The sequence below is a fragment of the Pseudorca crassidens genome, chromosome 3 (assembly GCF_039906515.1).
Source record: "Pseudorca crassidens isolate mPseCra1 chromosome 3, mPseCra1.hap1, whole genome shotgun sequence".
NCBI lineage: Eukaryota > Metazoa > Chordata > Mammalia > Artiodactyla > Delphinidae > Pseudorca > Pseudorca crassidens.
Genome location: NC_090298.1, coordinates 57,784,588 through 57,800,051, shown reverse-complemented (window position 1 = coordinate 57,800,051; position 15,464 = coordinate 57,784,588). Strand labels below are relative to the sequence as shown.

The following is a 15,464-nucleotide window of genomic DNA, read 5'->3' as shown; positions in this document are numbered from 1 at the left end:
ACAAAGCACTGAAAAACTTTGAAAAACTCTCCCCAAGTGAAATATCCTTGTCATCCTCTCCCCACATCTAAAGAACCACCAGTTTTATTCACCTGGAATTTATTTTGATATATGACCTAAGTGTCTAACTTTTTTTTTGGCTCCCAAGAAAAGTTAACTGACTGTCCTATACAATTTACTGAATAATTCCTTCCTTTCCTCTCCTATCTGTTGTGCCACATTTAAAGTCGTATACTAAGCAGTACATGTTCACAGTTTATGGCCTGTTTCTGGACTCTACAGTTTGCACAATCAGTCTACTTTTATTTGAAGTCCACATTATTTTGATTACTAGAGCTACATAGTAATATCTAAGGCAAGCTCTAATGCCCAACCATTCTTCTTTTTCGAAATATTCTTTGTTATTCTCACTCATTTATTCTTTGATACAGCCTTGGAATGAAGTTTTAAAAACCCATGATAATTTTTTTATCATAATTGCATTAAACTCATAAATATCAATACCTTTAAAATAGTCATTATGCCCACCTATCTAGTTACAGTTGTTATATAGCAGAACAATTGATTTATCTATATTTGTTTCATACCAGCAAAGCCTTGCTAAACACAGCCTGCCAGGAAACATGCTACACACTGCATGTGGACGCAAAGATGGCTGATATACATCTTCTAAAAGAGGTCACCTATAACTAATCCAAGTCAGAACATTGTGGATGCAGCAGAAGATGCAGATGAAGGCACAATTTGATACATTTTGACATGTATACACCTATGAAATTGTTACCACAGTCAAGATAATGAACATAATCATCACTCCTGAATTTTCCTTGTGCCCTTATGTAATTCCATAATTCATTCTCCCATTTCTCCCATTACCTCAAGGCAACCACTAATCTGCTTTCTGTCACTCTAGATTTGTTTGCATTTTCTAGAATTTTATATACATAGAGTCATACAGAATATACTCTTTTTTTTTTTTTTTTTTTTTTTGCGGTACGCGGGCCTCTCACTGTTGTGGCCTCTCCCGTTGCGGAGTACAGGCTCCGGACGCGCAGGCTCAGCGGCCATGGCTCACGGGCCCAGCCGCTCCGCGGCATGTGGGATCTTCCCGGACCGGGGCACGAACCCATTTCCCCTGCATCGGCAGGCAGACTCTCAACCACTGCGCCACCAGGGAAGCCCAGAATATACTCATTTTTGTCTGACTTCTTTCACTCACCATAGTGATTTTGAGAGTCATTCATCTTGTTGCATGTATCAGTAGTTCTTTCCTTTGTATTGCTGAGTAGTATTCCACTGTGTATATGCCACAGATTATTTATTCACTCTCCTGTTAATGGACATTTGTGTTGTTTCCAGTTTTGGGCTATTACTGATAAAGCAGCTATGAACAATCACATACAAGTCTTTGAATGACCATATGCTTTTGTTTTTCTTGGGTAAATAGCTATGAGTGGGGGGCTTCAGGTGAGGAAGGAGTAAAAAAAAGAAGCTTAGATGGAGCAGTGCCAAAAATGCCATGGAAAGACCAGATGAGATGATTCTTTGACTCCTGTCTTGATCTTATAGCCTGTATTCAATGTCAGGAAATCTTGTGAGCTCCTTCTTCAAAATACATCTAGAATTCAACCATTTCTCACCATCCCCGTTGTCATCCCCCTGATTTAAGCCACCAGCAGGTCTCACCTTCATTGCTGCCATCTCTTCCTAACTTGTCTGCCTATTTCTTCCCTTGCTTGATATAGGCTTTTTTTTTTTTTTTTTCTTTTGCGGTACGCGGGCCTCTCACTGCTGTGGCCTCTCCCGTTGCGGAGCACAGGCTCCGGACGCGCAGGCTCAGCGGCCATGGCTCACGGGCCCAGCCGCTCCGCGGCCTGTGGGATCTTCCCAGACCGGGGCACGAACCCGTGTCCCCTGCATCGGCAGGCAGACTCTCAACCACTGCGCCACCAGGGAAGCCCAATATAGGCTATTCTTAATAGAGCAGCCAGAGGGACCCTTTACAGGATTTAAGGATTTAAGTTTGAGCAGGTTATTGCTCTACTTGACACCCTACAATTACTCCCCATCTCGCTTAGAGTAAAAGCCCAAGTCCTTCTAATGCCTACAAGGCCTTGCATGGTTGCCTCCTCCTACCCCACAACCCTTTGACCTCATCACCTATTCTTCCATTCTGTATCGTTCTCCCCCTTGCTCACTCCACTAGACCACCATGGCCTACTTGCCACTCCTTGAATATGACAAGCATGGTCCTGCTGTAACTGAAAGTGGGGTCCGGCTACTCACCACTCAAAAGGCAATAAAGAGGCAAGTTGATGGAAAGGAAAGTGTGCTTTGTTTTGGATGCCAGCAAGGGGTGGGGTGTGGAGGGAGGGCGGGCTCCTGTCCAAGGGCCAACTCCCCACCCCCCACACAACCAAGGGGCAAGAGCTTTTATCGATGGAGGGAGGGGGCTATATGCAGAAACAGCACCATCAGCTCTGACAGGCATCTTGAAATTGATCATGCGGTGGTCTGACCATCGTCATCTTGATTGTTTTAGGTACAGTTAGGCTTCAGTTCCAGGGTCAGTTTGTTTCCATTTCTTTGAAGCAAATTCTCGGAATTGTGGCAGCTTATGTCATGCCTACAGTCTGGTCATCATGTAGTTCACTTCTTCCACCTGATGGGGGTTTCAGTATCTATAAGACAGCTCACAAGATATGGCTCAGAATATTATCTATAGCCCTTGAGGGGGAACTAAAGATCCTTGGCTTTGCTTACTGACCAAACTATTAATAATTGGTCTCCTTTGACTGTTTTCCTTTGTTTCTGCATTTTCTCACTTCTCTGATTAAACTTATTCTTTGGCTAAACTTTTTCCACAGAAAAAAGGCAGGCTGAGGACATGGCGGGTGGGGGAAGGACCATAAGGTCCTGCTCCATTTCACTGCCTTAGGGCCTTTGCCCTAACTATTCCTTCTGCTTTGATTTCTCCTCCCCCAGACATCCAGCTGTATCATTATCCCAGTCTTTGGTCATTATTGAAAACTAACCTACCTGTTTCTTCCATACTGTACCGCCACCATTCCCAACCCTCTTACCCCTTCTACAATTTTCCCTCACAGTATCTATTACCTTCTAACATACTATATAAGTAATCTATTAATTAATATATTCATTTTGTTTATTTCTTAAGGTCTGTCTCTCTCCTGCTAAATACATAAAACTCCTTAGGGCAGAGATCTTTGTCCATTTGTTTACTTATATATCCCATGTGCCTAGAACAGTACCTGCCCCATGGTAGACAATAAATATTTGTTAAGTAAATGAATGAGAGGGATCCTTACTCTGGGCCATTAGAAAATCATTGTTAACTCTTTATCATGTTATTTCAGTGAGCTCCATTTCCCAAACTTGTGTTCCATAGTAAAATAAACTTGGAAAATATTACACTGCATCTATATGCCTCTGGAAGAAGAATCACAATGCACTTTATACGTAAAAACTCCTAAGTGCTGCAGTAAAGGCAACTGCTTTCTTCATTTAACTCAGCTTTTCCTAAATGTGCATGGCCATACTTTTCCATGGCACATTGATTAATATAGCAGTGGTATTCAGAGTTGGAATGACACTGTGAGGGTCTAAGAGGTGGGCAAGAGATGACGTTGGAAGCAATGTGGACAAACCAGCCTTTTGAAAAATTAGGTGATGAATGGAAGGGGAGAGGGGGGCACTAGCTTGCATTGGCATATTCAGGATAGAAGAACATTTTTGCATGTTTTTATTTTTAGATACAAGAGTTTGGAACATGTTTGTAAACTGAGATGAGCATTAAGAGAAAAAAAGGATAATTTATGAGCAGAATTCCAGAGAAGGTAGAAAAGAATAGCAAGATCATGGCATAAATATATTTTTTAAAAAACAGTAGCTGTCTAACATTTTTTTACTGTGACCCGCACTGACATTTCATTTTACATGGCAACTCAGTACACGCACATACATTAAAAAATATAAAAATAACTGAAGTAAAAGTTTCACAAATTATTCTTAGCATTTTTATGTGTCATTCGGTGCTATTTTTTATTCTACTCTCCTCTATTCCATCTCCTCCCATCCCATCATCCCATCCCATCCCATCCCATCCCATCTGATTCTATTCTCTGTCAATGCTGACTACAACTCACTAAGTTGATTTCATGAGCCAGAATTTTGTCCTTTCCAGCTGCTTTTGGGAAACTTCCTCAAATTGATCTTCAAATTCAATCCATTCTTCAGGTGTACCCATTCTGCTATTTATTCCATTGATTTGTTCTTTATTTCGTCTATTACATTCTTCATACTCAGTGTTTCCACTAGGGTTTTAAAAAATTATTTTTCTTGCTTAATGTTACTAATAAGTTTCCTTTCCTCCTTAAGATGTTTATCATGCTTACTTTAAATTTTTGGTGTCTGTTCCAATAATCATGCTTCAGATTATATAACCCGTTCAGTTTGTAGTCTTTCTTTCACACTAAGTGTGCTCTTCAGGTGTCTGAACTCAGCAATTTGGAAATTGCTCATTGTGAGAAATTTGGGGAAAAAATATAGAAAAGTACAATATACATAATGAAATAAATACCACCCATAATCTCACTTCCTGGAAATAACCAGTTGACATTTTAGTGTGTTTCCTTCCAGTCATACAATTTACATGTATAGTATATTAAATAATTGATAAAGTATTACATATAATTTTCTCTCTGGACTTTTACCATTAATCTTGAAGTTTTGTCAAGTTATTAAAATAGTTCACAGACTTAATCTTTAATGATTATAAAACATTCCACCTTAAGGATATATAGTAATATATTTAACTCCTGGGCATTTAAAATGTTTCCAATTTTTTCCCTTTAAAAAAAAGCACTGCAACAAATATTTTTGTACGTAAATCTTTGTTCACATTTCTGGTTGTTTCCTTAGAATAGGATCCTAGAATAAATGAATCAAAGAAAATGGCACTTGAGATCCAAGCTTTGTATTGCCAAATTGTCTGCTAGAAGGTTTGCACCACTTTACACTTTACAAAGGCAGCATATGATTGAGTTCCTACAATCACACCCATCACCCTCATGCATTTGCTAATTTGATAGAGGAAAATGGCATTTCATCATTTTCTAATTTGCATATCTTTTTTTAAAAAAAACTATTGATCATTATTTGCATTTACTCTTCTGTAAATTTTGGGTTTAGCACCTTTCTCAGTTTTTTTCTGCTCTGGAAGGCTGCCAACCAAAGCTTTCTAGCAAAGGAGATTCACTCACATGTGCCTCTAGTGGAAGACATCTAAAGTGCTTTCTGAGTATGTTTGTACTTGACTGCAACAAACCTCCCCCTGTCTCTACTCACCTCCCACAGCTTGATGTCAGACCATGGTGTCAGGTGCAGGGTTGCCCCTGAGGGCAGACATCGAGCTTTTGGTGTGTTTGCATATGTAGAGCATGTAGTTCAGCCTTGGTTTAAGCCTGAACATCAGGCTAAAAAGAGTGAGTGAGTGTGTGTGTGTGTGTGTGTGTGTGTGTGTGAGACAGAGAGAGAGAGAGAGAGAGAGAGAGAGAGAGAGAAGGAGGGAGGGAGGAGGCTGGTCACTGTATACATTTTAAGCACACAAAAAAAATTCAATTCAAGACAAGGCTTTCTCATGGTCTTGTAAGACTTCTTTTCATTTTCAGTGTGTCCTGTAGATAGCTGCACCCCTAGAATCCCTTTAGAGAGCCCCATTCTTCCCAAGCAGAGAGATTTCTCTTCACAGACAGCCCCTGGATGAACTACAAATAAAAAATAATTCTAGATGTGCTAATATTATTATTATTATTATATGTGCTCTTTCTAGATGTGGTAATATTATTTTTAAATTCTTATATTAGAATTTAAAGTACTATATACATTTCCAGGAAATTAATTTATTAAACAGTGTAAATAAACACTAGATGATTACAGCACCACACACACGGACTCTTGAGGGTCTTGTATTGAAGATGACTTCCAAATGGAGGAGTTCTTTCTGGAATGGAGTTGTGTATATTTTGCAATTAAATTCACGATAAAAATATCTTTTGAACTTTTGATTTGGGGGTGCAAAATTTAAATGTGTGTCACTGCAAACCACTGAGACCCAGAGTTGAATAAGTCTGTGTTGGTGTGTGTTGGGGCAGGAGGGCTAGTCCAGCTGAACTGCAGTAATGAAAATTCCTGAGTCAGTGTAAATAATTTTACTGTTATAAAACACAGATTTAGACCTTTGCTGACATTCTGAATTCTTGAGGATTTCTGAATCCTGCTCAGGCCACGAAATGCTTGTTTAAGGAGCTGTTGTGCAAGCATAGACTGCCTAGTAAGACCCGGGAGACCACTAACATATCTTCTTCACAAAGGAATCTCACCTCCCAACTACACTGCCTGAAGATGCACCATTTGAAACTGGATTATGGCGTTTTATCAACAGAATTCCTGGGTTAAAATGCATCGACTCTTGGGAGAGGTGCCAACCACTGTCAGCCAGTAATACCTTGCCCTGAACTTATTTTCAGACTACCTAACTGGTCCTGAAGAAGTAGATTGGGTGGGGGGAGGGGGGTGGAAAGAGGCTGGCTCATGGAGTCCTGTGTAGGGAGAGGCCGCTAGAACTGGGACATGATGCTGGAAAGTTCTGCTCTGCCATTGCTGCCTCCATAACGGCCAGCGGCAACTCTCAAGAGCCTGCTTTGCTTCCTCAGCCATCACATGAGGTACCCACCTGACTGGTTGTTGTACCTTGGAATTAGCTTAGTGGCACGTGTGAACCAACATTCATGGCAGGTAATATTACACCACAGGAGAATGGTGAAGTGGAGGGCCTGGACAGCCAGAGAAACATTTAAAAATCATCTTGGGCCCTCAAGGATTTAGGACAGGTAAGAAGGCATAAAAAGTAAAAAGGATGTAAAAAGTGTGCATGTGTGTGTGTGTGTGTAACTAATTTTACCAGGAACTAATTCTGGCAGAGTCTTAACTTCTACTTTTTTTTAAACTGAAGAGTCTGAGGCAGAGTCTCAGTCTGAAAGTCTCAAAATTGTGAGCAAGTTAAGGTGACAAATCCAGAAGGGCACAGCAAAAAACAATGGGGATCCTTTGAGGATTTCTGGAATGAAAAAGGTGTAGGAAAACTAACAGACACATCTTTATTGAGTGCCTGGTGCATGCAGAGTGTTACAAAGAGCTAGGTAAGTGGAAATTCAAAAATAAATAGAAAAGGAGGAAACAACCCAAATGTCCACTGATGGATGAATGAATAACCAATATGTGGTATACATAATATACAACAGACTATTATTCAGCCTGAGGAATGAAATTCTGATACATGCTACAACATGGATGAACCTTGTAGACATTATGTTAAGTGAAATAAGCCGGACACAAAGGACAAATATTGTATGCTTCCATTTATATGAGGTAGGTAGCTAGAATAGTCAATTTCATAGAGACAGGAAGTAGAATAGTGGTTGCCAAGCTGCTGGCGGGTGTGTCAGTGTGTGTGTGTGTGTGTGTGTGTGTGTGTGTGTGTCTGTGGGGGGGTGTGTGTGGAATGGGAGTTATTCTTTAAACCGTTTCAGTCTGGGATGATGTGAGAGTTCTGGAAATGGATAGTGGCAGTAGTTGCACCAAGGTGAATGTACTTAACGCCTCTGAACCCTGCACTTAAAATGGCAAGTTATATGCGACGCATATGTGAACACGCACACACCGAAAAACAAAAAGCAACGAATAGAGCCCTTTTTGGTCTCCAGGCGCTTGCGTTTAAAAAAACAAGAGAAGACGCATACAGCCACAAGAAGGGCAGCGCAGGATGAAAGAACAGAGCCAAAGACAGGCAGGGACCCCGAGGCATAGCCCACTTTAGGCTGGGGTACTCAGAAAGCACTTCTCAGTAGGCATAATAATCTGTTTACCTGGCTTCCCCATGAGACATTAGTCACACCAGGAACTCTTTTATTGTTACGCTCTCCAAAAACCAGAATGCCTGGCACAAAGTAGTATCTCAATACAGGCGAGTGGAAAGACTCTTGGAGAGAGAGCCCCAAATGTCCGCGTAATTTGGAAACGCGTTCATGTTCACGTTCATGGGTAAACGCCTGGGATGCTCTAGGGGCCGGAGAGAGTAGTCCAGTTTCCCGCCCGGGAGCTTACGCCCCCAAGTCTGCCAGCCTTCGCCCACCGAAGGAAGTCCCTGGACCTTGTGGAGCTCGCGGTCCGGGGCCCGAGGGCAAAGGGCTGAAGCGGTGCCTCTCGAGGCTTCAGCCGCCTCCTCTGCCCCTGCGCCGCCTTATCCCCGATAATTTCGGAACGCCTTCTGGAGCGCCCAAACCGCCAGGGGAAAATATCCGAAACCTGCAGTCCAGGGTCACGCCTCCAGTTGCCGCAGAGAAGGCGACGTGGGGCCTCGAGAAAGAAAAAGCCTTGCCGCCCAAAGCCCAGGGGGAGGGAAGCCCGGGAGCCCACCTGGCACACTCGTAAAACTCCCGCTGCCTCCCGCGTTCCGGCTCGGGGCCGGCTCGGGGCCAGCCCCGGGCCAGCTCCGCGCCGCCGCCAGGAGGCAGGCCTCCCCCATGAGGGCACCGCCCGGCCCGCAAGAGCCCCGCCGCTTTCCGCGTCCGCGCGAGCTGGGTGCGCCGGAGGGGGGTCGCCGCGACGGCCCCCGCCCGCGACAAGGAAAAGTTTCTTGATCTTGTACCAGCTTGAGGGGTGGGAGTGGAGATTTCCCAGCCGAGGCCGAGAGCTGGGAGCCCATTAGGACGGAAGGCCCGCGGGTAGGGGACAAGGAAGGCGAAAGGGGGACGCGCGGGAGAAGAAACGCTTGGGTTTCCGCGCTGGGGAATTTCACGAGCGCGGAGCTAAAGGTGGCATACAAACGTGTAGCTTAACTAAAGCAAACAAAACAAGTGGCGTGCACAAACACGAGGCTTTAGTAAAGCTCACCCAAATCTCCGTTAACGCTCTCTATCCTTGCAGCGCTTCTCCTGGATTGAAATTCCGCTCTAACCTCCAGTAAATCCTAACACTTTCACCGGAGTGGCCAGAAGATAACTTGTCACGTTTTTTCAAAGGTTTTCAGGGATGAGCTCTTAACCCTTTGGGGAAGGACCTTCGGGCAAGTTTACACACGGAACTGCAAAGTTAATCTCCCCGCCCTCCTTGGTCAGACAAGTCCACGGAGGTGGTAGCAGAACGGAACGACGGCTGTAACTGATCATCTAAAGTAACTAACGGTCTGCGAACAAATTCTTCCTGTTTCAGCTTTGAACACTTCGCCACACACCAACCCTCAGTGCAGCGAAAATCATGGTGTTTATTTAGATAACGACTGAGTACTTATAAAACTTAAACTTTCAAATGTAAGAGTGAACTCCTTGGTAAGGACTCCTGGCTACATCAACAAAGCAATGTAATGCCTGATTAATAGTGCTGATTAATGTTGGCTCAGGTTAATGCTGAGCCCATTACAATAATTAGATGGTTCAGCCATGTATCAAACGAGAGTCAATGAAAAATTATTTAGGACTTTGAGACGTTCTCATACATCTTCCAAAGATCTATGATGGACTTTATGGGTCATTTGTAACTATCACTGGTTGATAGCTGTCCTGAGCAACAAAAACTTGACTTAAAAATAAGTCGTAGGTGGGGTAACAGTGTATTTTTGAGCCTCTGTAATTGATAAGGGGAGTAATGAAACGTTTGGAAACGTGAAAACTGCTTGATCCATAATATGATATACACAAGGGCAGCTGATGATTGTTCCTACATAAAGCCATTGATTTTTGATCCTCAGTTCTTGTCAAGTGATCATTTTAATCAGGAAGCTAAAATTTTGAGGCAAGGTCCCCACTTTGAAATAAAAGTGTTTTAGGAAATGCAAAAGTCCAAAAGGTATGGCTATGTATGAATTCCACAAACTATTAGGATTTTCCCACTAGCCAAAATAAAATCAGCTGGTGACAAAGATAGGTGTACTTAAAATACCATCGTATTTGAAATATTTCCACTACCTTGTCACCTGAAAAGGAAAATTGGGCTGAACAGAACTTGAATCTTCTTTTAAAAAATTATTTCGTTTCTTCTCACCAGTACCTATTGGAAATATTTAGTGGATTAAAAAAATTTTTTTTTCTAAAGCTGATGTGAAAGTCTTTATCATTGTAGTTTCTATTATTAAGCCTGGCTGAGTAGAGATATGTGTACACGTTTAGTAATTTATTTCGAGATTACTGTGGAGTGTTGATTAGAACGTTCCTCTTATTGATAACTATAGAATCCCTTACCCCATTATGAAAACTTTTAAAAGTCGTTCCTAGATGCATTTTTCTGGTGTGTATTTGGGTTTTCACTAAAAATTTCTATTCCTTCTCTGCATTCAATGGTTACTTTCTTTATTTCCATGAAATTTGTCAGATCCTCTCATTAGAGCAGCTTAGTTTAGCTGTCAAGTTTCTAGGGCATTCAGTTGCAGATAAGTGACTAAAACGCCAGCTTAACAGCATTTTTATTAACAGATGGTGGAAAACAAGCGTCTTTGGAGAAGAACCGAAGGGGACAGGTTAAAAGGTCAATAAACAATTATTACTGTGCTTAAACTGGGGGGTTTCTCATCAGATTCGGTGGGGAGCCGCTCGCCCTATCTGGGGGATATGGAACAACGCAGCAGACCTCAGGGCCGTTCCCTGGGGACCACCTCAGACGACGGGGTGGTTATCTCCTGGCTGGACGGCTCCGATAGGCCATCGAGTGGTCAAACCGTCGCGTCCCGGGAGTGCTGCTGAGGTTTGGGTTGAGGGCTAATTGAAGAGGAGACTGGGAACTCTTAACTCTTGCATCGTCCCTTGGTCAGACCACCGCGGGCCTGCGCGTACTTCAGGTCTCAGCCCCTTTGGTAACGAATGGTGGGGTCCTATCTCCTCCCCCCTCTTCTCAGTTGCTGCTCCCTCCTCTGGGTGAACTTTCTCTCCCGAGCGGGGCTGCTTTCCTAGGCTTCCTTTCCCTTGCCTCGGTAGCGCTCTGACGTGCACACCATGTGACAGGCCTCCTTCTGCTATAAGCAGAGGAAAGGTCCGCCCTCTCCTGGACTCAGCCCTCTCCTCGCCGATCTCTGTCCCTAGACTCTCAACCGTCCCGCATCCTCCCGGGCGCCCGACGCTCTGACTTGCTCGCGCGGGAGCCCCAGCACCCCTCCTCGACTGAGCCGGCGAGGACCGCTGCGAGGGAGGAAGATAAAGCCCCCCGCTCGGGCGGGGTGCGCGCGGAGCCAAACAAGCGCGGAGGTTTTGGGGCTACCGCGGCGGCGCAGGAGTTACAAAGTCGCAGCGCAAGCCTCGGGCACCGCTGCGCAGCCCGAGCAGCGGCGGCGCCCCCCATTGTGGCGCCCCCAGGCCAGGCCAGCCGCCCGGGACCTGGGCTGGGGCGCGGCGGGAGCCCGGAGCCCGGCGCCCCTATGGGCCACCTCGCCGCCGCCGCGCCACAGCTATGACCCTGAGCACGGAGATGTCCGATGCCTCCGGCCTCGCCGAGGAGACAGACATCGACGTGGTGGGGGAGGGCGAGGACGAAGACGACGAGGAAGAGGAGGACGACGACGAGGGCGGCGGTGGCGTGTCCCGGCTGGCTGTCCCCGCGCAGCGGCGGCGACGGCGGCGCTCGTACGCCGGGGAAGACGAGCTAGAGGACCTGGAGGAGGAGGACGACGACGATGACATCCTGCTGGCCCCGCGGACAGGGGGCTCGCCGGCGCCCCCGGGCCCAGCCCCGGTGGCAGGGGCCGGGACCGGCTGCGGCGGCAGCGCGGGTGCGGGCGGCGGCGGGGGCGGCGGCGTGAGCGCGGGCGGCGGCGTCAAGAACCCCCTGGTGAAGCCGCCCTACTCGTACATCGCGCTCATCACCATGGCCATCCTGCAGAGCCCCAAGAAACGGCTGACGCTGAGCGAGATCTGCGAGTTCATCAGCGGCCGCTTCCCCTACTACCGGGAGAAGTTTCCCGCCTGGCAGAACAGCATCCGCCACAACCTCTCGCTCAACGACTGCTTCGTCAAGATCCCCCGCGAGCCCGGCAACCCCGGCAAAGGCAACTACTGGACGCTCGACCCCGAGTCCGCCGACATGTTCGACAACGGCAGCTTCCTGCGCCGGAGGAAGCGCTTCAAGCGGCAGCCGCTGCTCCCCCCCAACGCCGCCGCCGCAGCCGAGTCGCTGCTGCTGCGCAGCGCGGGGGGCGCGGGGAGCGCTGGGGACTCAGCCGCCGCCGCCGCGCTCTTCCCGCCGGCGCCCCCGCCGCCCCCGCACGCTTACGGCTACGGCCCCTACGGCTGCGGCTACGGCCTGCAGCTGCCGCCCTACGCGCCGCCCTCGGCCCTCTTCGCCGCGGCCGCCGCCGCCGCAGCCGCCTTCCACCCGCACTCGCCCCCGCCGCCCCCGCCGCCGCCGCCGCCTCACGGCGCGGCCGCGGAGCTGGCCCGGACCGCCTTCGGCTACCGGCCTCACCCGCTCGGCGCCACCCTGCCCGGCCCCCTGCAGGCCTCGGCGGCCAAGGCGGGCGGCCCGGGCGCCTCGGCGCTGGCGCGCTCCCCCTTCTCCATCGAGAGCATCATCGGGGGCAGCCTGGGCCCCGCCGCCGCTGCCGCCGCCGCCGCGCAGGCCGCCGTCGCCGTGCAGGCCTCGCCCTCCCCCTCTCCCGGGACACCGTCCGCGCCCGGGTCCGGCGGCGGCGGCGGCGGCGGCTGCGCGGCTCAGGCGGCCGTGGGACCGGCCGCCGCGCTCACCCGTTCCCTCGTGGCCGCCGCGGCCGCCGCCGCCTCCTCCGTCTCCTCGTCCGCCGCCCTGGGGACTCTGCACCAAGGGACTGCCCTGTCCAGTGTCGAGAACTTTACTGCTAGGATCTCAAATTGTTAATAACGCTATGTTAGCGCGCTTGAGAAAGAGAAGGTAGGAATCCCGGCTCCTTTTTTCATCTGGGTGGTTTTGTGTTTTGTTCCCTCCTCCCGGCGCGGCCCTTCCCGACCTCGCGCCCCCATTTCACCGCTTTGGATTCTCAGATGAGACTGTCTGGCAACTGCTAGGGCGCGCTTTTCTGCTCTGCAGGTCCCTCTTATTTATGCAAAGTCGCCCTATGCTGCAGCCCCCCAACCCCGGGCGGGGAGGAAGAGGGTGCTGGTGGGGATCCGCCCTGTCTAGGCACAAGGGGCTTCCTTGACTTTGGGAAAATTTTTAAAACCTAAGCCTTTTTGAGGTCTAGAGTCTCTCAGGTCCAGGCGTTAAAAGGAAAAAAAAAAAAAAAGGATCGATAATGTTCAAAAGAAGATTAATACAAAAAATAGTAAAAGTCCCGAAGAATGCCAGAGAAGCAATAGTTTTTATTTGAGAACACTTGTCTGGTGTACTTTTTCATGAAAAGAAAAAAATGATTAACATGTTTACATAAGGAAAAAAGTCAGAATTATGATTTCTTATTTTAACCTGTGTTTTGTATCATAATAGACATGAGGAATTTTTATTTTGTACTTACTGCGTATTCTTTGCAAGGAGTATTGTAAATTTTGACTGGCAATTATTATTGTACTATTCTAATGTAAGATTTTTACACTTTTTTAGAAATAAATGCTTAATTTTCAAAGAAAATTCTCAAAAAGAATCGGCTTCAGTCATCCCCTTCTTAGTTTATTGTCTTTTCTGCTAAAAAAGTTTCCTTGTGAGATAAGTAGGAACCCATTATGAAATAGAAAAATAATATTTTCAAAGACAACTTAACAAAAGCATCATGCCATGATTTTTCATTTATACTTTCTAAGTCAAAACCATTGCAGGAGATCAGAAATTGTTTTTAAACGACTACAAATAAAAGTTACTTTGGTATACATTTCAAATCTTATTTGATTCCATTTTGAAGAGCATTGAGCCTACTCAAAATAAAAGCCACAGATCTTTAAGATACTGATAATTTTACAGAACTTTAAAATTTATTTTTGAGTTTCTCACTCCATTTAACTGCCACTCTTTTTTGAGCACAATATTGTATATATATGTAAAAACTCTGCAACATAAGGTTATATTATAATGGAAGCAACACAAGCAAATAGGGAATTTTTGGATGAAAAATTTATTAGAAAAAATTTAATAGAACTGATCATTAGTTAAATAGCTTTAAAGTCATGAATAAGAAATTATTTACATAGATAAAATGAATTGTATTTGAAAGCTCTAGTATTTAAAACTATTTTCTTTGACACATAGGATTCCAGTAGTTGCATAAAGAAGTTTTTATCCTAAAAGGCAAACTTAACTTTGAAATTCTAGTTTAAATGAAAAACTTAGAGTATGTAAGGGAAACCTTTAATTTTTGGATAGCATACTCTTTAAAGAATAAACATGAAATTGCATCAGGTGTTCAGTGAACTACCTATATTTATACAATTTGGGTGATTTAGGATATCTTTTTTCAGATTTTGCTTTCACTGACTACTTGTTGCAGGCAATTTATAGTTCTTTGAAAAAAATGTGAAACTCTAGTTTTGATTACTACCGATGTTGTGGGCTTCAGATAAAACCAACGCATATGTAATGTGTAATTTAAATGCTTAATATCAGTGAGTTGCAGAGGTTAAATCTGTTAATTTTTAAAAAATATCTGGACAGGTATATATCTGAAGAGCTGGAGATTTAACCTAGCAAATTAACAAAGACTTCATTATAGTCCAGTATTTTGCAGTGACGTTCATTCTTGATGCCCTGTCCTTCCCTCCCTTTTTAGGGAGGAAAAAAACTGACTCTCATGGCCTCAAAATTAAGTTCTGTGTTTTTTTTTTTTTCCTATGAGATATTAGGGAGAGGTTAAATAAGAGGTTAAAGTAAACACAATCACCCCCAAATTTACCACTAAATATATAGATATAAGTTGAAATTCGTTAGAACAAAATCTTATATGCAAAGTTACTCTTACCCTAGCCCACCTAAGGGAAAGGAGACATTGGAACCCAGAACGTCCAGATGCCACTGGCGCCCTGGGTGAACAGACGTTAGCAGGCCAAGCCCAAACCGCACAAGCACTGCTGACGGGCCTTGCAGCCTTCTGTAACGCATAAATCTGAAATGTATGTCTGAAAGTAATTAGGAAGAGAGAGCGAAAGAACAAAACCGTGTGTATTATTATTATTATTTGCATGATGCTTGGATGTCCTGAAACCTGGGAATCCCGGCTAATCCCTCTCTCTGTCCAAGATTCCTGCATCTTTAAAAAAGTGCGGGGACGGGCTTCACCCCCAGGTTGTCAGTGCTTTTAAGAGAATGGCAAGAAGGCCTGGGCGATCCAGCGCTGACCTCGGTCCTGGACCCGGAGCTTCCCCCGCAAGAGCATCGTGAGCCCTGATTCCTGAGAAAAGGTAAAGCAGACCTGCCTGCCTCAGTCTCGAGTTTTGCGTCCTGAGAGT

The 15,464-nt window shown here is 45.7% G+C and overlaps 1 protein-coding gene across 3 annotated transcripts in view; it reads left to right on the top strand.

Annotated features, from left to right (window-relative positions):
* The window catches only part of FOXD1 (forkhead box D1), a 42,552-nt gene extending 28,784 nt beyond the window's left edge, over positions 1-13,768 (top strand). For all 3 annotated transcript variants that reach the window (XM_067730977.1, XM_067730976.1, XM_067730975.1), the window contains one exon: positions 9,007-13,768. In XM_067730977.1, coding sequence (XP_067587078.1) covers positions 11,515-12,933 — 1,419 coding nt within the window. In that variant the 5' untranslated portion in view covers positions 9,007-11,514 and the 3' untranslated portion in view covers positions 12,934-13,768. The remainder of the gene's footprint in view (positions 1-9,006) is intronic.
* The last annotated feature ends 1,696 nt before the right edge of the window (positions 13,769-15,464 follow it).